General features: G+C 38.1%; 1 protein-coding gene across 1 annotated transcript in view; it reads left to right on the forward strand.

Annotated features, from left to right (window-relative positions):
* The window catches only part of SFXN1 (sideroflexin 1), a 27,968-nt gene continuing 5,808 nt past the window's right edge, over positions 1 to 22,160 (forward strand). The window contains exons 1-8 of the mRNA XM_009584741.1: positions 1 to 102; positions 12,038 to 12,212; positions 12,854 to 13,024; positions 15,690 to 15,788; positions 16,884 to 16,959; positions 18,064 to 18,149; positions 19,401 to 19,528; positions 20,088 to 20,137. Of these exons, the coding sequence (XP_009583036.1) occupies positions 12,049 to 12,212; positions 12,854 to 13,024; positions 15,690 to 15,788; positions 16,884 to 16,959; positions 18,064 to 18,149; positions 19,401 to 19,528; positions 20,088 to 20,137 (774 nt within the window). The 5' untranslated portion in view covers positions 1 to 102; positions 12,038 to 12,048. The remainder of the gene's footprint in view (positions 103 to 12,037; positions 12,213 to 12,853; positions 13,025 to 15,689; positions 15,789 to 16,883; positions 16,960 to 18,063; positions 18,150 to 19,400; positions 19,529 to 20,087; positions 20,138 to 22,160) is intronic.

Consider the following 22,160-nt stretch of genomic DNA (forward strand, 5'->3'; position numbering starts at 1 on the left):
GGTGGTGCGTGGCGGCGGCACAGATCCCGGGCCTGCGGGAAACAAGCCTCCCTGCGGGGGGATCGTCCTTTCCAGGGGAGGAACACGTCGAATAACTTGGAGGTCAGAGACCTGGTAGCCAGAGGTAGGGATTTTAATTATGAGTATTGATTTTTTTTTTTTATTTCTTGAATTATAAATAATTTATTGTGATTATAATGGGTATTGGGCGAGTGGGGGAGGTGAAGACTGGCTTTGCACCAATGTGCAATTAAAAAATCACCTGTATAGATCCTATCAGAAAAAGATATACGAAATAGTGAAAAACTACAGAAGAGGGGCATGAACATGCCTGGGTAGAGCCAGATAATCCTACTTCAGTTTACCAGGGAGGGTTTAAAAAATAAGGAACAGAGACAAGCTTGCAGCAATCAGGACTGAAATAAAATAAGAGCTTGCACTAACCCTTTTTAGCAAAGAGACGAAGTGAACGTGTGATGTGTCTCTGCGATATACCTCACGCGATGGGAGAGAGATCGAAAGCTGACACCGCTGAGCTGGCTGCGGCAACCTCGAAAGTCTGGAGGTAGCTTTAATGCAGAATGATGAAATCTCGTCAAGTTACACGCCAAAGATGGCTGCTGTTTTGAGGCGAGAGCCCCAGCAGCAGGCTCTATGCATTTAACACAGACTGCTGCTTTTGTTGCTAGGCTACAAGCGGGACGTACATTTATAAGCAAAAAAAAAAAGTATCTTGTAGGGTTACCGTGATTTGCCTTCTCCAGCGTTCAATTTGGTTTTCTGACTGCAGTAGGAAAAATCATAGTGCAGACAAAGATTTTTTTCCTTGTGATTTGAATAGGTATTTAGGAAGGAGCTGCTTTGGGGAAGGAAAACTTGGCAAGTAGCTTTGTTAACATTTGGTGTAAGTACATTGCATCATACTTCTCCCAGTCATCAGCCGTGCTGCTTCTTTCAAACTGGTAGCAAACGTAGTGCAAATAGAGGAATACCATTGCTTGATGACTCCGGTAAGTCTGATATGTGCTCTTTTGCCATCACACAAAAATGCTTTCTTCCCCTAAAAATCTATTCGTGCTTCCCATTTGAGTTAGTTATACTGCCATGATTGACATCCCTGGAGAACACATTGTGTTCTTTTCTTCGCCAGAGCGATCAAAATATGGGTAGTAGGTGGTTTGCCTTTCAGCTGTTGCTTTGCCAAGTTTTGTGCTGTAGTTTTAAACTAGAACAGGTCACCTTTTATTGGTAGTTCATTTCCTGTCTTTTCTCCTAAACCAACATAGCAGCTGTTGTGGTGGGCATTGCTCGTGGAAAAGAAAAAACTGAGTTTGTTCAGGCAAAGGAGCCCCAAAAAGGGCCAATGTGTTATTTGAGGACTAAAGAGGCCTAACAGGATCCCTGAGTATTTCTCTATCAAAGCATGGGAAATGCTTCAAAAGAACTCAGCTCCGCAAAAACAAACAGGCGGCCATGGGTGCTTTGGTTTATAAACGTGTCAGAGGAAGAAGAGAAGCTGTTCTTCTCCCCGTTTTATAGCAGCAGGTACTTTTCTCTACCTCAAGATTTTCCAGCCTACATCTCTCGTTTCCCATAACAGGGCATTGACAGCTGGACATCAGGCTGTTAGGGGAGCGGTTTGAAGAATGGAGATCTAGGGGCCTAAGTGTGTCAAATCTTTTTTTCTCTCTCCCAGTGAATTTGCACATGAAACGTTTTCAGCAGCACCTGGCTGTTACTTTTGAACTATTCCTATTCTTTAGGATTCTGGTAAGAAAGAGGTTCTGCTGTTACCTTCTATTTTTACTGGGTTTTCAGGGAAAAGCCTCACTCTCATTTTTCAAAAAAAGAACTCTTAGTTGCTTCTAGGAGATTTTGTGAATCATGATCTGACCTGAGCGCCTTTACATCACCTGAAGTTAGGGGTCTAAGTCCTGGTAAAGGACACGGTATAAGTTACACCTTTCAGCATTTGTGTTGGCTAGGTTACTCACTTGCCCTCCTGTATGTAGGCCGGTTTGAATTCTCTTTTAAGCTAGAGTACCCCGTGTGTCCCATGCTTTGTAACAAAGGGTTGCAGGTTGCAGTTTGGGAGTTGGGCACCAAGAAGTGAGATATCGCGATGTTTGTTACCACAATTATGTCTCCACTGCTTTTGGACATAGACTTCTCTTTAGACTTCTCCCTCCCCCAGCTCAATTTTTGCTGACTTTCTGAAATTGCATGCAAGAGAGGTGAAAGGCCGCTCTCATTAATAGAGTCCACTTCTGTAGGGGAAGGTGCAGGAGGCTATAATCTGAACTCCAGCCCCCATAAAAGCAAAAAGCAACAGAAAGTTCTGTATAGAGAGTGAAGCAGTACCCTATCTGGTACCCAATCTAAGGATGTTTGCTGAAGGATCCTCACTCAAGAGAATTCAGGCATTTGTATCTGTTGAGGAAAGCCTGCTGCTGGGGTATTTTTCAGGCAAGTTTCTCTCACAAATACTCTCTCTGACAATATTGCGCGCCTGGCAATCTAAGCTGTCTGCATCTCTTGAGGAATGGACATTTTGCCATTAGGGATGCTTCTTGACTCAGAACAGTGACTGTAGCTTTAAAAATGTGTATTTAGATCAGACATGGAGAACTGGGTTCACAGTTATACCATCAAGAAATTTCTTTTTCTGTCGTTCTATTCCCAATTTTAGCTTAGATACTGGAAAAATTAATGACATACCTGATGAAGTTTCTTAATTGTGGAGTGGATTTTTTCAAGACTTGGGTTAAAATGCAAGGTATCAGTAACATAAGAAAATATAAATGGTTCCAAGGAAGGTAGCAAAGCTGCTTTTCATCGTTCGTGCACTGCTGCATGAGTTTAAGTTGCTCAGAATTTCCCAGATCGTGTGCCCATCCGGATTATTCAGTCATGCAACAGGGTTTAAAATAAATGATCAAATGTCTGGGTTGTTCAAAACTGAGTGGTATGTTACTGTCTGAAATAAATTAAAGTCATTGCTATTCTTTTGGCTATTGCTTTGGCTTGAAAAGTGGTTATATGACCTTCAATGTGATGTTTAAAACGTGAACTTTGAAAAGGAACAGCAGAGAGTCGAACTCCTGGCAACTCCTGAATCTGCATTTTGTAGGATTGCTGCAACTGCTGTTGTTAACCTTTAAACAAGGTTTAAAGTCTTCTACTATTGCTGGTTCTGTGGCAAGTCTAAACGTAGCCTTTGTACTAAAACTGTTGATCAGACTTTTTGCTGGGTTTTATGTAATTATTTTTTAAGAGAGGCCACTCTCACTTATTCTTAAGCCCTTTTTTCCCCTCCAGTTAATGTTAGTATTAAACATTAGACCTTGAACTGGCAGACGATTCCATCTGATCAAAGAGGGCAAGAAATTTGGGTGTGCTTGGTACTGGGGCTTCCGGCTCAGTTCAAGGTTGCTTTCTGATTGAAAGTACAAGATGAAAAAGACAGTCAAAGAATTATTGATTTAAAATAGATTTTTGTAGAAGGTTATTAAAAATATGGAGTTGAGAGTTTCCCTTCAGATAAACAAAGATAGTTGTTGTCAGTGAGTTCTACCATGCTTTTTAGTTTGTTTTTATTTTCTGATTACTAGGGCTGGGAGAGTGTTGGGGAGAGAGATGAGGAAGCAGCAGCAGGGAGATTTGGATGGAGAGTGGTAGAGGAGAAGCTGGCAGTGTGATTTGCTTTAAAGCACTAGGGAAGCGCAGTTTCACACAGCGGTGTCCTCTCTGTGATCTGCCATCTGTATCACCACATCTAATTGCCTCCGGTCTACAGAACCACATCTGCTCAACTTTTGGTGCCAAGTACATGGCAAGGCGTGGCCATTTCTTTAGCTTGACAGTCATATGTTTATGAAAAACTTTATGAACACACAATCACAGTTATGATTCTGAAAATATGCCTTGGTGCATAGGAAGAGCCGCAGCATGAAACACATGGATAATCAAACCTCTGTGTCAGTGTTGGGGAGCTAAACAGTGCCAAAAAATGTTCCTGGTCACGGGAACACGGTCCCCCGTATTTTAACTTGCTGGAGCGCAGCGTGGAGCAGTTTTGCCCAGGACAGCTGATGCTCACCCAGACAATCCGGCAGCACAAGGGAGGATTTAGCTGCCGTTCTCCATGGGCAGTTTGGATACAGCCACCCTAGTTTGCAAACTGAAAAGGTTTAATAATACAAAAGTGCCAAAGAGCATAGTCCATTCTTTATTACTAGTTTAATCTACTAGTGTGGACTATTACCAGCTTAGGGTTTGCAGGTACAAGTGGTTCTATTAAATACCTTTCTAATTGATCTGTTGTTTGAAACACCAAAAATATGTATTATTTCATTCCTTATTGCTTATTTTCCATGATAGATGTTAACTGTTTGACTGCGTTATGATGTTGTCTTTTATCCTTTCCAGTACTGCTGATCCTCCTGTGTGAACATGACCTCAAAGTCACATTTCAGTATGGATTATTACAGTAACTTATGTGTTTGTAAAATTAATGTTGTTTCCCAAATCCTCTGTTAATGGAGTTGTTTGAGGAAGAGAGTTGTTTCAAGATCAGATTGGGTAATTTTGCTGCTTACCTTTCCACCTTAAAATTTAAGGTGCTGTTGATTCAAAGTTTTGTCCTATTTCACAGATGGTCTCCCCTCTGTTGGTACTTACTGAATAGCAACAGGTGTGGGAACAATAAATTCAGATAGGCAGTTAAGTGTTAGGTAGTTGTTGAAGTTTGCCTTCATTAGTAGACTGTAACAAAGCAAACATTTTTATCTTTGTTCTGGAGGATTTGTGCGTTTACTTTCCAGTCCCTTTACAAACTTTCTAGTTATCTCGGTTCGGATGGATTTATTTTCATTTGATTTAACCCAAATGTCCTTTATTTTTTCTTTACACAATTCTATTATGGATATATGGATAATGAGAACTTAAATCTTGGGCACACTTAATGTATATGGAGAATTATATCACTGAAGGTAGTGGAGTTACACCCTTGACAAAGCATTGTAGTTAAAATAATAATTAAATCTCAAATAGTTTTATTACAGTGCTTTTGTTATTGAGTATTTGAATGGATTATGCAAACAGCAGCAGCCCTCTAAAATTGTATCTGAAAATTAAGGTGACAGCTAGATAAAATACTGTTGCAGCAACTGAAATTGAGGGTGTTGTACCTATTTCTTGCAGTTTATAGTCTCACTGTTCAAATGAAAAATAAAATTTTAAAAAAGCCATACAGTTTATGGTGATGACTGCATGGCTGTTGGATAATATATTGATGAAACCATTTTCGTGCACAGTCACCATTTTTACTTTATAGTTGGACATTTTGTTTTACAAGAGGATCCCTTCAAAGTACATAGTCATTTTATTGGCTTATGTTTTTCCTTTATGGGATTTATTTCCCTTTTCAGCATTTACTGAATAGGGGCTGATAAGTCATGAGTAGCATCATACAGTCTCTTTAATACAAAAGGTGGGGCTTTTATTCTAAAAATATTTTGCTGGAAAACTTGTAAGTTTTCAAGACAGAAATTCACTGGTTCTCTTAGACAGGCACCGTTGTAACAGATCTATGACTCAGAGTCCCGAGACTGTCAAATGCAGCGACCTTTTTTACTTCACTGCAAGTTTATGTGTCTCCAAAGTATATTTATTCCAGTGTCTGAAATTTTTACAATCCCTTGTATGCATGACATTTGTTCCTTTTCTGTGGGCATTAGTGGTCTGTCCCTGCCCACAGTCTGTATGATTTTTATTTTAAACTTATTTAGAACAGCATTGTTCCTACGTATATTCTTCAAGTGCAAGTCAATTATGTCAATCGCATCATTTAGAAGAAAATGGTTTTGTGTACTTAAATAGCTGTCACCTAAAGTTGTAATCCCTTTTTGCATGAGATCTAATCTTTTGCAGGGTGGACACCATCCCCCCATCCTATGCAGGATTGGATGCTATATACTATCCTTTATCTTATTAAGATTAGTAATATTAAAGTCAATGTTTTCTGTTGCTATCTTTCTAAACCGATGCAGTGATTTCAAGCATGATCTTTTGTTGTAGCACATGCCAAGGGTCCTCCATTAATGTATGTTTTCCATTTTCCTGCTAGGTTGCTTTTTGCTGCTGCAGCACTAACCCTTTTTTGGTAGTTTTACAAGGAGAAAGAGAGACCCAAGCATGTGCTGACATGCTTCTGCTAGCTTAGCCTGGCTAGCATGGGTAACAGCAGTGAGAAAGGCATGGAAACAGGAGTTTCACCTTGTGCTGGCAACCAGAATGGTTGTGTGTTGTCTCTGGGGTGCTTTTACTCTGCTAGCATGTGGTACGGCCACGCTGGCAGCCCTCTTACCCCTACTGGTTAGACCATGTTAGCTCATTCTACCATCCTACCTTTTTTTTGCTATGTAGACACACAAGGACTGGGAGTTTTTCCAGTTTATAGCAAGTTAGGTCTCTCTTGCACACATTTTCTTGGTCTGTAATGTAGACTTTCAATCTCTTGACTCTGCCAATGTTCAAAATTATCTATGCTTTATGTTTCTTGTTCATTGTCTTCCCTGCAGATTTAAGGCTAGGCTTCAAGATTTGCGTTATTCCTGGCTCCTCCTACATCTGCAGATCCTGAACTTGAGCAAAATGGTAACCCAAGGTGGTCACTGGTTAGTCTGTTGAAGGAGCATGGGAATGCAGACCTTTTGTGCTCCCAGACCTTCTACTGCGCCAGTTCAACATACTAATCCAGGAGACTGAGCTGGCCTTTCTTTTCCTTCTGCTGCGTTAGTTTTCTGCTAGGGTAGTAAGTTATATCAGCACACACGGTTCAAGGATCATCAGGGTGGACACAGAATAGATCAAGTGGGGAGGGGATAAAGATAGGACGTGAAAGTGGTAGGTCGTCTATTTTCTGTAGATCCACCTTCACCAGGGTAGGCTAAATGAAATGGAGTGAAACGATCCAGAATTGAACCATGAACCATCTGCAGTGAAGGCAGGTCCTTATTATTTAGATTTCTTATTACTAAAGGACTTGGTTTTGTGGACAGAGGTATCATAAGTATATAAAAACAATTCACAGAAAACCTGGTAGTATATATGCTAATCAAAGTGAAAAGAAAGAAAGGAGCTTCTATTTATGGACTGCTTTATTAAGGATTCATTAGACAGCTTTAAACAGATTAACATAAGCTATCCTAAGCATTTTTTAATCTTTCTTAATGAAACTGATAATTTAATTACAAAAATACTGAAACTTGGACTTTCCTACAAATAATATACCAATAGGAAAGCATTCATAGAACAACTTACCAGCCCTAATGTACAGAATTTTTTTTTAGTGGAAAATAATTTTTGAATAGATGAGTTCACCCTGCTTTCATAGGATACTGCTTTGCAAAACCAGCAGTTATCATTTTAGACCAGAAGATGGTCTGGTTTTTCACAATGTATCACTGTTCACGGGAGGGTGTCTTTAATGGTATAGAACTGAGAAAGGGAAAAGAAACCTAGGGAGCATCTCCTATTCAGACACTCTGCATGAGAACTCTGTTCTGCAAATCTGTCCTGAGTCTTTTTTCATTTCCATGGTCTGTGTTCATTCTGCGACATGCCTGGTGAGAAATGTATCACATGAAAATAATCCTAATTCACAGGTGCCTCCACATTGTGGTGTTTTAAACTGTTTTAGAACTGTGGAAGTACTTACAGCAAACAGGAATAGAAAGACAAGAATATTAAACTGGAAGTGAGGGATGAATTCTCTGCTTCTTACCCAGCGCCTTTCCATCTCTCATCATTACTTTTGTGAAATAATAACTTGTGTCTTGCCATATCAGCAGTACTTAGAGCACAGGTCAGGAGGTCTAGGTTCTGCTGTTATTTGTGACTTGACCTGTGGTCTTGAGCCAAGTTACGTTATTTAATTGTCTGTTTGTTTTACCTGTGTTTGGGGAGAAGGACTTAACAGTGCTGAAAAGCTGGTAACACCTCTAAATGTCGTTGGAGTAAGCTGCGAAAAGAAGTGGTCTTAGATTTCACTGGTCTAATGTCAGTTATTTATAATTCTGATACAAATGCCTTCATGCTTCAAGGTTAGCTTAGTAAATGATATATTGCTACAGCACCTTATTTTCTTGAAGTTTGTAAGTTTTATTTTTTCCCTGGGGGGAAATCCTGTCTCAGCATATAGTAAAACCCTTAAAAAAAGCTGCCATACCATAATGAACTTAACAGTGAGGGAAATGGGAGTGGAAGAAGGGGGAAGAGATTAGTTTCCCCTACTATACCACATTTATTAGCCTTCTAGTCTCCTGGGAAGCTTTAGGACCTTCCCTAACTTGATGGTGAAACTTTAAGATCTGACGGTAGTTGAATCACAACTATATTTACTGTAAGTTGGAGCAGCAATGCTGATGCTCCTTGTGTAGTTGCTTACTTATTTGAGTTAATGACTGCAAATTTTAATACATGAACAGGTCTTTGGAACAATATGTTTTTCTTGAGGTCTCTCGTACCAGAGAAAAACTGAATGCCACTAGAGAAAAATGATGTAGTGAAAGAAGAAGAAAGTGTATTTAATAGGTTGGATGTAATAATATTAAATAAATTTAAATTTATCAATGTTCATTTTAATCATTGAAACACATATTTGACAGCTATTTCTATGCAGTAGTGGATCACCTCCTTAACAGGTAAAACACTATAGAGCGAATAGCTTTTAAATATTCATAACATCTACCAAATACAATCAGCATATTCTTCTGTTGCACCTCACAGTACCATTTTAATGTATTAAACTAAAATTATGCAATAACTTACTGCAGCAAATAGCTCATGTTCCATGTCGTATACACCTGATGGGAAAGAAGACACTATGCGACGGGAGTCTTCATTGTACCCAGGGGTTCAGAGCTGCTGCTTGAGGTCAGTGCCAAGTGAACAGAGCTTTTTAACTCTTGAGAAAGGGGTAAATCCAGCTCTGTGTGCTAAGTTCTCAGTAAGGTCGGTGCTGGTCTAAGAAGGTCTTCATTTTTGTTACTAGAAACTGGCTTTATTTCATCATTTGTTCTGGTTTCACGTATTAGTACAGAAAGAGCGCTGTATTGGGTGGAGAGAGGTATAGAAAACCCTGGCCTTGTGATTTCAGATGATCACGTGTTTTTAGCAGTACCATTTTCTGGGGGTACTTCAGTATATTTTCCTTTATAAATCATTCAGAATGATTTATGCTTTTGTCAAATAGCTGGGGGTGTTAATTATTGCAATAAAAGCTGTGAGAGCTTATACTGATTTGGGAGTCTTTGAAACAACCTCGCATGTGATGACTTGGAGTAGAAACTGGGAATTTTGAACTTGGCTGGAAAGGATTAATTGAGCATTTAAGTTCTTAATGCAGTTTATCGGCAAAAAGCAAAAGCAATCCTACTGGTGTCCTACCTGCAGCCTGTGCTGTCAGTTCATGATTATCCAGAATTCAGCAGTATCTGTAGAAACACAGCTTAGTTTTACACAATTGCTCTCTACATTGCAAAGGCAAACAGCTTTGCTTTGCCGGTACAGCTCTGAGTTTCTCCCGATGTCAGGAAAATTTAGAGAGCAGGACACAGAAATATCTGTGTAGTTACAATTTTTGTGTGATTTTTAACCAAATTGATTTACTTTGTGTAAAATTCAATAATAAGATCTGTTCTATGGAATTGGAGATTATTTGTTCAAGGAAGAGCTTGAGTCTGGTGGAAAGCAGAGATCTTTTAACAAACTTATTTAGTAATACTAGCTGAGCTATGACATTTTCATCATTCAGCTGTTAATCATGCTGTGATTGTGAAGAACAACCCTTCATTATTATTTATTTAATCCATTCTGGGTTCTCAAAGTTTGGTGTACTAACAGTAGGTTCCTTTGCTTTCTTTGTCACCACATGTGGGACTTCGCCTCGAATATTCAGCAGTGCTGAATAGGATGTACTTGCCAAATCCTCTTTAAACATTGCTTATCTTCATGTATAACACAACCTTATCTTTACAGCTTTACAATCATGTCTGGTGCTCAGTGCCATCACGCTTATGCATACACAATTTCTATTGACTTCATGAGCACGTGTAACCTTGGAAGAATCTGAGCAGTCTGGATGTCATCGGCGGTTCTTTCTGGCAGATGATATATCAGAAAATCAAATATTTCCCATAATGTTTGTACGGTACACCATAAAATAGTATGTGGCCACTAGGTTTTCATTGTCATTAAATCACAGTAATAATAACCACAGAAGTCCTAAATAAGAGTTATGCTTGTGCTATTACATAAGCATAAAAATGCTAAGTCTGGGTAAACGCAGGGAAGACAGTCTTTTCCCTGAATAATTCCCACTCAAAGAGCAATTCTGACTGATAAGTGGTTCAAGGCAGAATAATTTTTACACAGTCCTCATCTGCCTAAAAAGTTGATTTCATGGTTCCTGTGAGAGCTGTTACAAAGATGTATAATCTCCTTCTTGTACTACTATAAGCTGATTTAGCTCACTTTCAAGAACAAAATTTTTGGGGGGTTTGGTGGTTTGTTTTTTTTTTTGCTGGAAATGCTGCTTTATAGTGTCTTCTAAATATTTATTAGTTTCCTCCTTCTTCGTGTTGCTTAAAGCTGCCGATTTAGGGCTGGTTATGATAGATGGGGAGACTTAAGCCTTTATTTCTGTAGAAGTTTACTTTCCCAAAGACTTCCAAGTTTTTCCACTTGAGGTAGAGAAGAAGGATCGTAATTACATTTGAGAGATGGACAATAGCTTCTTCAGATTTCATGAATGGTGTCTCCTTTTTTCCCATGAAGTTCACGGTTTTTTTATGATGGAGACACTTTACATGATCAGTTACTTTCTTTATTGTGATTTTTTTTTCTGTTCTACATCATACAAGTTTCATCAAATTGACCAAAATGTCTCAGACAACTTCATGGCGTTCTTGAGTTAAGATGAAAATACTCTTCAGTGGCATCTTACACCATATGTATAGGTTGCCCTCACAATGATGATGTTTTTCCTATTAAAACAGGTAAAATGCTATGTGATATCATCTGTATTTTTATAGATCCAATTCACTTCAGCCATTTGAATTACAAGCATTATTTGGAGGATGGCTTTTTTTTTTTTTAACTGGCTATTAAATTTCTCTTAAGAAAGTTAAAGTTCATATAGCTTGTGCTATGCAGGGACTGTCCTTCTTTTGTTAGATGTTGAAGTAAACTTAGTCATCCTGAAGTAATTTTTAATTTTCTGGGCTGTAGGCCCTATAAATGCCCAACTATGTTAGTTCAGTGCCCTTCATTGTAGTTCTTTAACCATCTTCGAAGTATCATTAGGAGATCTAGTCATGTGTTCATAATGTGGCAAATTGTTGCATTATATAATCTTTGTTTTGTTAAAACATGGATTTAGAGAAACAACATTACGCCAGAGAACTTAACTGGATTTTATTAAATATTTCTTCTGTCACTGCACTTTATAGCAGGTCTTCAGGCATCTCTTGAAATATTTAATCTCTCCTTCCCTTCGAGACAATATTTTCAGCAAACACTAATTCATTGAAATAAAGCACACTTCTGATTACTATATTGTTATTTAGTACAGCTATTTATTAATAAATTTCTGTACTTTCTTTGCATCTGCCTCATCATCAGATATTTGTATATGATGTACCTCTATCTCATAATCAGATACTCGTACTCTTACGAAGACGTAATATATAAATGTCTTGGGGAAACAGGCACAGAAACGTTTCTGTAGACATTTAGCTAAGTTCTTGCTTTTTTACTTCTATCAATACCAACCTCGTTAAAACCCATGATGATATCTGACATCATTTGCTTTCTGGATATATACTTGCCCCTTTAAACCTCAGTTCTGCAAGTTGTTTGGTGTTTGCTCTCTGTTTTTTTACTCTAAACATAACCACTTTTCATCTTGCAGGTTATAGATACATTATGAAATAAGTGGAATTCTGAATTGCAAATTTTCATGTTTTCTTCACAGAGTTTTTGAAGATGTCAGCAGATATACCGTTAAATATTAATATCAAGGAGCCCCGATGGGATCAAAGCACTTTTGTTGGACGAGCCAGTCACTTCTTTACTGTAACAGACCCCCGGAATATTTTGTTATCTGATACCCAACTGGAAAATGCAAGAAAAATTGTGCATGATTACAGGTATGGCATTGATCACTTTTACTGCTGGCCCAGAAAAGTCCCATGTCAATGATAAGTACATGGTTATATATTTAAAAAGAAATATTTAAAACACTGTATTCATTGTACCACTCTTTCTCCTTATTTCAGAGCTTGAAACACTTTTTTTTTTAAACAAATTTGCTAATGAATGGGGAAGTTACGTCATCTGAGAACCCCTATTAAGTATTCTGAAATACAGAAGTGTCTAATTCTGAAAGTAGTTAATATGACAACAGAATTTAAAACTTCCTCTTATGTGTTGTATTGTTTGAAGCAAGTAGTTTCTTAAATACTTGCAAAGTATTTTCAGAGTTTCATGCTAATGACTGCAGAGATTTTAGCTCTACATTTTTCACTCTAAAATCTAGTACAGGTTTGAGTAGATAGAAATTTGGTGCTGGATATATCAACTCAGCCAACATAACCACTGCTGGGAGTTTTGATTCTTTTTATTTCACCAGTCCATTTAAAAGCTGAAGATCTACAAGCTAACTATGAGGCTAGATTAACTTAGTATGAACATCCCAAAATCCTCTGATGCCACATTTGTCACTGGAGCTTGCAGCATTTTATGTTGTGCTTTTTACTGTTGTCTTGTTTTGTTTTTTAACTTGTCCCAGACAAGGTATCGTGGCACCTGGCTTGACAGAAGATGACTTGTGGAGAGCAAAATATATCTATGATTCAGCCTTTCACCCAGACACTGGTGAAAAGATGGTCTTGATTGGCCGAATGTCAGCTCAGGTACCCATGAACATGACTATCACAGGTTGTATGATGACCTTTTATAGGTAAGTGATGGCAATATAACACATAAAACATTTGCCTACAAATTACATAAGTGAAAATCAATGTTATTGTCAAAAGAGCGTTTTAGAAGATTTATAATATATATTTTAAAATGTAAAATTTTGCTTCCTTTTCTATTCTCTCTCTCTTCATTCCCTTACACTGATTAATGGTTTCCTCTGGAAGTAGTTGTGAGATAAGCCCTTAGCCCCTCTCCTTCACCATCCCACTTTTCCTCAAACTGGGAAAGTTGAATGTTCCAAAATCCCATCCTTGTAGGAGAGTTGTGTGGAGGACAAAGAGGAGGAGATACCTGGGAATTTCTAACCTTAGCGATCTGGCATGTAGGATGTTCTGTCTGCCAAGTGAGTACTCAATATGCTTCAGTCCATCAGTCATCAAGTTTCTCCAGCTCCTCTTTGATCCTTCCATTTCCTCAGAGGTTCTTGAATCACCAATACAGTGAAGTCCGCAGCAGAAGCCGATATCATCTGTTACTAGACTCCATGTTAGAAATATTTTTGTGACACAATGCTTTGTTAGCAAGAACTGGCGGGAGGTTCAGAGGAAATAACGATAGCATTTTTGATGCTGAGATTTTACAAATTCTTGACTCACACTCCAGAAAGGCACAGCCGTTTTGAATGGTGCATATATACGTGTGTGTTTAAAAAACAGTCAAGATATGAATAAAACCATCAGTACAGCTGCCCATTCATGAGCACTGCTTCCTGTTAACTGGTTATTCTTTTATGCATGTTCTGTTATTATCTATAATACTTAGAGCAGCTATAAACCTTTTCTTTGCGTTATTGGTAGAGTCACTTAGATCGAAACTAGGTGGTTTGTTAGTCTGGAAGACATTGATTTCTTTGAACCAAACCCTCAGCAGTGTAAACAGGATTGTGTAGAAGTCCTTGGATGGTGCAATGTAGCGTCCATCCTACTGCACGTCACTGGAAGAAGCTGTTACATCTGTGAGGGCTCTTGGGCATGCAGTTAGGCAATGTGAGTCATGCCTGAACTTCACAGCTAGCCTGACATCCTTTACATAGCAGTAGCAAGGAAGCAGGAAAAGATGAGTCAGGAGAGAAAGTTGCACATGCACAGGAAGAAAGGAGGAAGAACAGCAGTAGTGATGGAAAAAATCCAGCTAGTTTACCACTGTTACTTTGGCATCTCATTCAGATACTGGAAACCAGAGGGAGTAAGAATACACTTTCAAATCTCCTGAATCTTTCAATTTTTTGCAATTTAAAGAAGTATCTTCCCATTTCAGAACCAAAGTCTCATGATAGACACACACCTTCTACTCTAGCATCTCCTCTTTGCTTTCCCACCTTTATGGAATAATTGGTACAACCACTGCTTTTTCTTTAGCGCTCTTAATTTCCATATCAGCCCTCCAATGAGAACCACATTCCTCTTACCATTACTGCCTGTGTTATTAAATAATTTAATTAAGTATAAGCTTTAAAGTCCTATGAAAAGTTATTTTAATGATCGGGAAATAGTTTTCATTAGCAACTGTTATTTTTGGTGGCCTGACTGAAATTCTGGTGGAGCAGAATCTTCAGTGGTTTCTCCACCGGGGGCAGCGGAGACAAAGCACACCAAGAAACACTTTTCCCCTGGTATACTCTCCTGGCCTCCAACTATTTGTGGATCAGGAACTTCCTGATCCAGAGGTCCTTAGTGGATTTCTTCTTCATAAGTTTGTCTCATTGTTTAAGTATACTACTGGTTTGGGAGCAAAAGCATTCATCCCTCCACAAGTCAGCCCCATACATTGTGAAACAAATTGACTGTCACTGTTGTTAATTATCAGCATAACCATTTGTAAAATGATTATATCTGCAGTTTAACAGGGACCACATTAGCTTGTTAAATGGGGACTCTGTGACTTGTACAGAATATATTTTTTTCACTGCCCCCGACCCGTGCTCACAAGTTAATACTTTTTTGTCCTAAGGCATCTGAATACTGGCACTGACGTAATTTATGAGGATTCCTTGGAGCTCTTTTTTTTTTTTTTTTTTTTTGGATGACTGTTCATCTGATTCATGCTGTACTGAACCAGATTCATTTCTGTGCTATACCTGTACTTCTTAAAGGTGCAGATACTTTCATGAAAATAATTTTTCTTTTTGGAGTTAAGTGTCTTTTTATCTGGTTCTACATGCAACTGAATGTTTTAGTGTCACAGGGATTTATTAAAACAATGGCATCATATTAGCTTTTTGAAGAATGAGAAGATAAACCCTGTCTCCTAAATTCCACCTCTCAGGCACTCGTGGAGCTTCCTAAGAGAACTAGCAGACTGTAAAGGAATAATAACCCTGGAAAAGTATTCTAGAAATTAGAGAGTTTCATATTTCTCTGTGTGTTTTTAATAGAGATGTTTGCTATAATGCTTTTGCTATTACAACAAACCTTTGTCCCAAGTGAACCCTGCTATTTAATTACAATGCTTTTAAATTCTATTCTTAGAAGTAGCTTGTGCTTTCATTATTAAGACAGTATCTCATTGACTGTATTTTTTCGTTCAGGTAAACAAAAACCTCTGCATGATTACTGCTTGCCCTTGCTTTTCTTGATTTGCTATCATTTTTCTGTATTGTTGATTCAACTCTATTTTTAATAATAGTAATTGTTTCTCTTTTCAAGAACGACACCAGCCGTGGTTTTCTGGCAATGGATTAACCAGTCCTTCAATGCTATAGTAAATTACACGAACAGGAGCGGTGATGCCCCAATTACTGTCAGGTCAGACACTGAGCCAGATACCTCTGATGGGTTTATAAATTGATCTCTGATGTACTGGAACATGATTGGGCTTTAAAGTTTGAGGTGATAGAGGGATAAGTTTTTTCATCTATGCTTATTATTAATTTGATATGCACAGACGAGAAGTCTGAGAATGATGGAGGGGAGAACTCCATTTCTGCCATTAAAGATAAGCCTAAGCACCTTGATCATAAGCACTTAACAGCGTAGGATTTAATAGGAGTCTGTGTTGCATTGCTCGGTCAACCATTTGAAAGTGCCTCATCAGTTTGGTGTTATACCAGGATATTTCTAAGTTGATATTTTGTGTGGACCTTCAGGTGTCTCTCTGTGTCATCTTCTCAGTGCCCTGCAGTATAGCACACACCACACCATGTGCATATTTACAAAAAGAGGACGCTTCAAGGAACTGGTCTGCACAGTACTATTTTCTACTTGAAGGCAAAGAGGGAGACTAAGTAGATGCAGAAAGCTAGAAATCATGAATAGGAGACTGGAATCGCAGTGCTTGACTTCCTGGTTTTGAGGCTGACTTGCTTATAGATGTCCAGAAGAAAGCAGTGGATTCAAGGATATACAGACATCTCCTAGCTGGAAAGTATATAAAGTATGTTTTAGGGCAGATTGGGTTGGATTTGGGTGTTTGCAGCATAGCTGGTCTGCGTGTATGGGTTTCGGCACAGTTGATTTTAATTACTATTGTAGACATGGCCTTAGAAATCCAAACTGATTTTATTAGTTTAAGCAATTAGGAAATTAAATACAGAACTAAGTCCTTCAAGGTGTTCATTCAGACACATGAGAAAATAGCTGAACAGATAGCAATGCAGAACCAGCAGAACCTGATTCAATGTTAAAATGTTGCTTGCATGTGATTTTTACTGCTAGTGAAAGAAAAGTGTTTAATTTGGCATCCCGTTTGAATCTTCCATCTACATCTTATTGCGATGTCACAGAAAGGTCTACTTCTTAACTTTGGGGGGGGCATAACTACCTGTGTAAAATGTAATTATTTTTAAAAGTGACATAAATATAGTTGTTGTGCATGTGCAAACGCTTTTATTTTTGTTTTAGCCAGCTGGGAACAGCCTATGTTTCTGCTACCACGGGTGCTGTCGCAACAGCTTTAGGACTTAATGCATTAACAAAGGTATTGCTGCTATTTTTTTCCATTCTTAACTAGACTTTGATGTTCTGTGAGATGTTAACAGCTCATTTCTCATCCTGTGTAGCTGTGTCATGTTATGCACAGCTCCCAGTATGGAGTTGTAATGGCCGTTGGCAGCTCCCTTCTTTAGATCCCAACCTTATTTTTGCCCCATGTAGATGATTTTATATGTACTTCAAACAGCCTGTCCTCCTTATACGTATATCAAACAGCCTTGTGTTTTGTTAATACAAACTGTATCTAATAAGGTGCCTTTTTTGCAGTTTCTTTTTTATATGCCAAAGTATCTAATAGCATTTGAAAGTTAATTGGAGTGGATGTGTAATTACAACGATGTAGACTCATGATCCCATAAACTGTATAGGTGTTTTTTTAAGGTGCAGTATCACTTCTACAAACATGGACGCCTGCTCTAGACTGGCTGAAGAACTTGTAAGGAGGTGCCGCTCTTAAATGCAGAAAACTCAAATTCTTTAAACAAGTGCACAACACAATCAAGAAAAAAAGGTCCTTTACAAAAAAAAAAAAAAACCACAACAGCAAAAATCTGTTTTCTACCCCTCTGCTTATGCTTTAATGTACTGGGAGTGGTATAGCATTGACAAGTTATTTGAGAGACTATTCTAAGCAGAGTAATTCAGATTATACAAGGCATTGACTAGATGAATAGCCTCCACAGTCAGTGCCCTTAGATGCAAAGCAGCTGGTATGGATGTTGCTAGCTGTGACCTTGCCAGCAGAGACAGTAAAGTTAAGGTCTGTTTAGTGTTGCCGTTGAGCTGACAGGCATGCTCAGAAGCTGACACTTCTCTGCAGTGATGCTACTAAATTAAGATTGTCTTTGCCAGTCTCCTGCCACTGCTCACTCTGAGAGAAGAATTTATGACTTATGTCTTGTTTGTTTGTTGTTTTACCTCTGCCCCACCAGTGAGTGTTCCTCTGAATTTTAATTTAAAAGAAACAAGTCAGGTCTATCATTAGCACATGAAGCATTTTAATACGACCTTTGGGAAAGAAAATGATTATGTAATTTTTTTTTCCTTTTCTTTTTTTCTTTCTTTTTTTTTTCCCTTTGTGTTTTTACAGCACGTCTCACCTCTTATAGGACGGTTTGTTCCTTTTGCTGCTGTTGCTGCTGCTAACTGCATTAATATTCCACTAATGAGACAAAGGTAGGAAAAAGAACAAAGATCACTCATTCTAGAAGAAAGGATGTTACTGAGTTTTTAGATCAGCAAGTTACTATATAAAGCACGTTATATATCTTTAGCTTGTTTCAGAATGTTGCAAAAACTTCATGCATGATCTTGTTTTGATTGATTGATTGTGACAGGTATAAAATAGAACATCCTCACTCTCTTCAGTTAAATATCCATGGAGTTCTTCAGTCTTAGATCTCAGAAACCAAGTACCAGTCCTTCAAAACTTGATCACGTGGACCCCTTAAATACAAACTCCACTTCGGAAAAATACAGTCATTTCAAAAATGGTGCTTCAAATCCCACATGCAGAAGTTAGTCATAGAAGTCAGGCTCTGAAGTTCTGTTTAATTATCTGAGATTACAAAAATACACACTTTCTCAGAAACAAAATTTGATTTGACTAGGACTAAGAATAGAAGTGGGGAAAATCAAACGAAAAGCGTCCTCTTATAAACACAAGGTTATGGGCAGAAAAGGGAATATTTAAAGTTTGTATTTACAATGAAATTCAATCCATGGTAGTATTTTATCTCTTATAAAAGATGAGGAGAAGAATAAAGGCAGTCCTCAGTATATCTGCCCTTCTGTCTGATTCTCAGTCCCCTAGAAGTTCTCCCCAGAATGTGAGTTTAACACCTAACCCTGCACTTGAGCAAAAGATCTAATAGAGAATAATACAGTTACAGAAATGTAGTTTGTTTTGTGCATCCTTTTATACTTTCGATTATGTTCTTAGTGGTTGAAATGAAAACTCAGACTAGAATGCCAGAGAGGGATTTTCACAAAAAATTCTGGTTTAGTTCAGTGAAACTAATCTTCCTGTTTTCCCTGTGTTGTCTGTTGGAAAGGACAGGCTACTTCCTGAGCAGTCCAGAAAATTCCACTTTTCTGAATTACTTTTTGAAGGAACCTCTCCCTTCAGTGGACTACAGAAATAACACATCTCCTTTCTTCCCCCTTGGAATGCATGTGACCAGGCTCAAGCGGCAGATTGTTGTTACAAATATTCAGTTGTTTACTTTTCAGCATATTTTTCCCCAGATCGTTCTCTGCCATTTGAAATTTTTGTGCCAAAGAGTGTTACAAACAGGATAACTTGGAAAATAAAATAAAAACCATAATTCTTACAAATTACAATTTTAAGGGGACAAAGATAAAGTGACAAAAAAGGTGAACAAATGCGTGTAAGTCACTGCTTTATTTTTACCCCTTATTCAACAGGGAACTCAAGTTTGGAATCCCCGTCACGGATGAGAACGGAAACAGACTGGGTGAATCAACAAAAGCAGCTGAGCAGGCAATTACCCAGGTGGTTATATCAAGAATTCTTATGGCTGCTCCTGGCATGGGTAAGAATAACTGCAGTCATGTGCAGCTCCTGATTATCAGTTCCTAATGTGAGAGAGAGCTTAAACTCTATATAAGTGATTTTTCTCAGCGGCCAAATTATCTTACAGTTATCCAGGCAGTGTTTACATTTCTGTTAAGAAGTTCCACAAAAAAATGTACATTTCTTACTGTGAAAACATCCGCAGTGTGTTACACTGAAGTGCAGCAGAAAAGCTCCTGGGATGCTTTTGCGGAAAAGAAACAGATAGATAGCAAAGGAATAGTAGCAAATTCTGCTTGAGTGGAATTAGTTTAGTGAAAAGCAGGTGCTTTGACCAGTGCCAAGTTACTGAGCTCAGGATTAGTTATGTGTGAAATTAGAAGTTTTGCTTATTGGGAGTATTTATTTACCTCTGTAAATATCAATCCAGTATCTTGAATTGGCAATGTGAAATGAAAGCTCAGTTAATGACAAAAGGCTGTGAAAATTGTATTATGGTATTAGTTCATCTTAACAGAAAATGAAAACCAAGTGCCTTTTTCTCCAAGGTTAATGCTTTTTCTTTTTTTCATTTGCAGCAATTCCTCCCTTCATAATGAATACGTTGGAAAAGAGAGCCTTTTTAAAGGTTGGTCTTAGATAATCTACATAGATCTATTTCATAGCCTAAGTTAATATTTTCATGAATTCAAAATACAGTCTGAGTCTTCATATTTGCCTCCCAAATGTGCCTCCACTCTGGGAGGACATCACTGTAGAGCTTGCTTTACAGCTGTTGCTTTCTTCATGCCTTTCTTAGAGATAGTTTGGTTCTTTTTATCCCATAAATAACATTAAGAAAATATGAACTTTTGTTATTTTTATCATTGTTCTTAAAATGCAGAGTTCCTCCTAGTAAATAAATCTTCCTTGTACCAAGACTTGGAACACAGTTTATCAGAAAAATATTTTAAAATTTTATAATGCTTTTTTCTCAGGATATCAATAAGAAGGCTTTGCTTAGCTGCAAATTTGACTTTGGAATAGCAAATAGCAATTTGACTTTGGAAATAGCAATGATGATAAAAATCTCTTTTGCAAATGACCCTTTAAAATTTACTGGATGAGCAAGTGCAGGGTAGGCATAGAATGGGCATGCTTCGTCAAAGATTACGTATTTCCTATATTCTGTTTATGCTAATGTAGTGTGAAGTCAAACACCTGGTGTGAGTAAATATATAAACTAAGTCAACATTATGCACTGTGGTGTGCATGGGAGGGTAAAGGACAATAATTAAGTTAATTATAGGGTTGTCTAACACAAGAGAAATAATATTCAGATGAGGGACTCTATAATTCTTTACCGGTAAAGGGAGTTTCATCTTCACCAGCTGATATTACTGATTTACTTACTTGCATAGCTCTAGGCAAAGTCTCCACCTGTGAAACCCACCCAACAAGCTGGGAACAATAGTCTCCTTCCTGTTAGAAAAAGTTAGGAAAAGAAAGCGTGGTCTGAGTTTCCAGACCCTCCCTTGGAAAAGTGGTTTGGGTGGGGACTGGGAGGACAAGCAGGGGAAGTTGCCTGGTTTTGTTTGTCTAAGATAAAGCTTTCTAAAATATTTAAATTCTATTTCTTATTATTTCTGCCCTTCATTTTTCTTGTGCAGAGTTAGATTACCCAGTTACATACACCATTTGAAAGGGCTTCTGTAAATATAAATGAAGCATTGGGAAGAGGTCCCAAGTGTCTTCCAATTTTAAAAACTTTTTTTTCCTGAAGTGCTTTGCTTTTCCCCCCCGCCTTGTTAGCAGAAAGCGCTATTGTTCAGAATGTAAAAATGGGAAATGTGGCGTTTGAGTTTTAAAGTGAAAGTCAGTGTGTGCTGCTTATATCTCCTGAAAGAAGTGAGACTGCAGTGCATCCAAATACACTATTTGCTGCAGTATGAAGAGCCCTATACTGATTTGGCTAATTCTTAATTGCTGATTTTTTTTGACCCATACCCTATTTGCAGAGTAGCTTTAAGCAGCTTGTGGTACTGTTATGTTCTTGAGAATGTACTACCCAGAACACTAACCCTTGTTTAGAAAAAAAAAAAACCCACACCAAACCTCATATATTTAGAGCAAAGATTATTTTATATGTATTTGATGTGGGAGAAATGTCACAAGTGAACTCAACTGGCAAATACATGACATTTGTGAAGAAGTTGCAACAATTCTCAGGGTTTGGAGACAAATATCTATTGTTTTTGTGTGGTATGATGAATATAAGGGTGTTGTGAATTTTTCAGATCACAAACATGAGCGATTTCTTCAGTGACTACTCAGTGGTCTTTGGTACCATCATGACCGTTTATGCTCACCTGTTCCTCCCCCTCAGCCTCAAAGACTGTGAGTTCAGGTGAAACACTGCTCTGCAGGTAGTCAGTGGTAACACGTCGTAGAGATTAGTATTAAAACCATTAAGGAATGAGCTGTATTTTTAACAAGCAGCTTCTGCATGCTCTCTTGAGGTTTCAGAAGCACCATCCCATTTGCAGTAGTCCAACGCCATCCACACAATGCTTTACTAACTCATTTTCCTTAGCCTTTGCTTTGTACACCATCACTCTTGAAAATAATTCCTGTATGCTTCCAAAGCCTATTAAGGAACACGCGAGGCCAGA

The sequence above is a fragment of the Fulmarus glacialis genome, unplaced genomic scaffold (assembly GCF_000690835.1).
Source record: "Fulmarus glacialis isolate BGI_N327 unplaced genomic scaffold, ASM69083v1 scaffold34229, whole genome shotgun sequence".
Lineage (NCBI taxonomy): Eukaryota > Metazoa > Chordata > Aves > Procellariiformes > Procellariidae > Fulmarus > Fulmarus glacialis.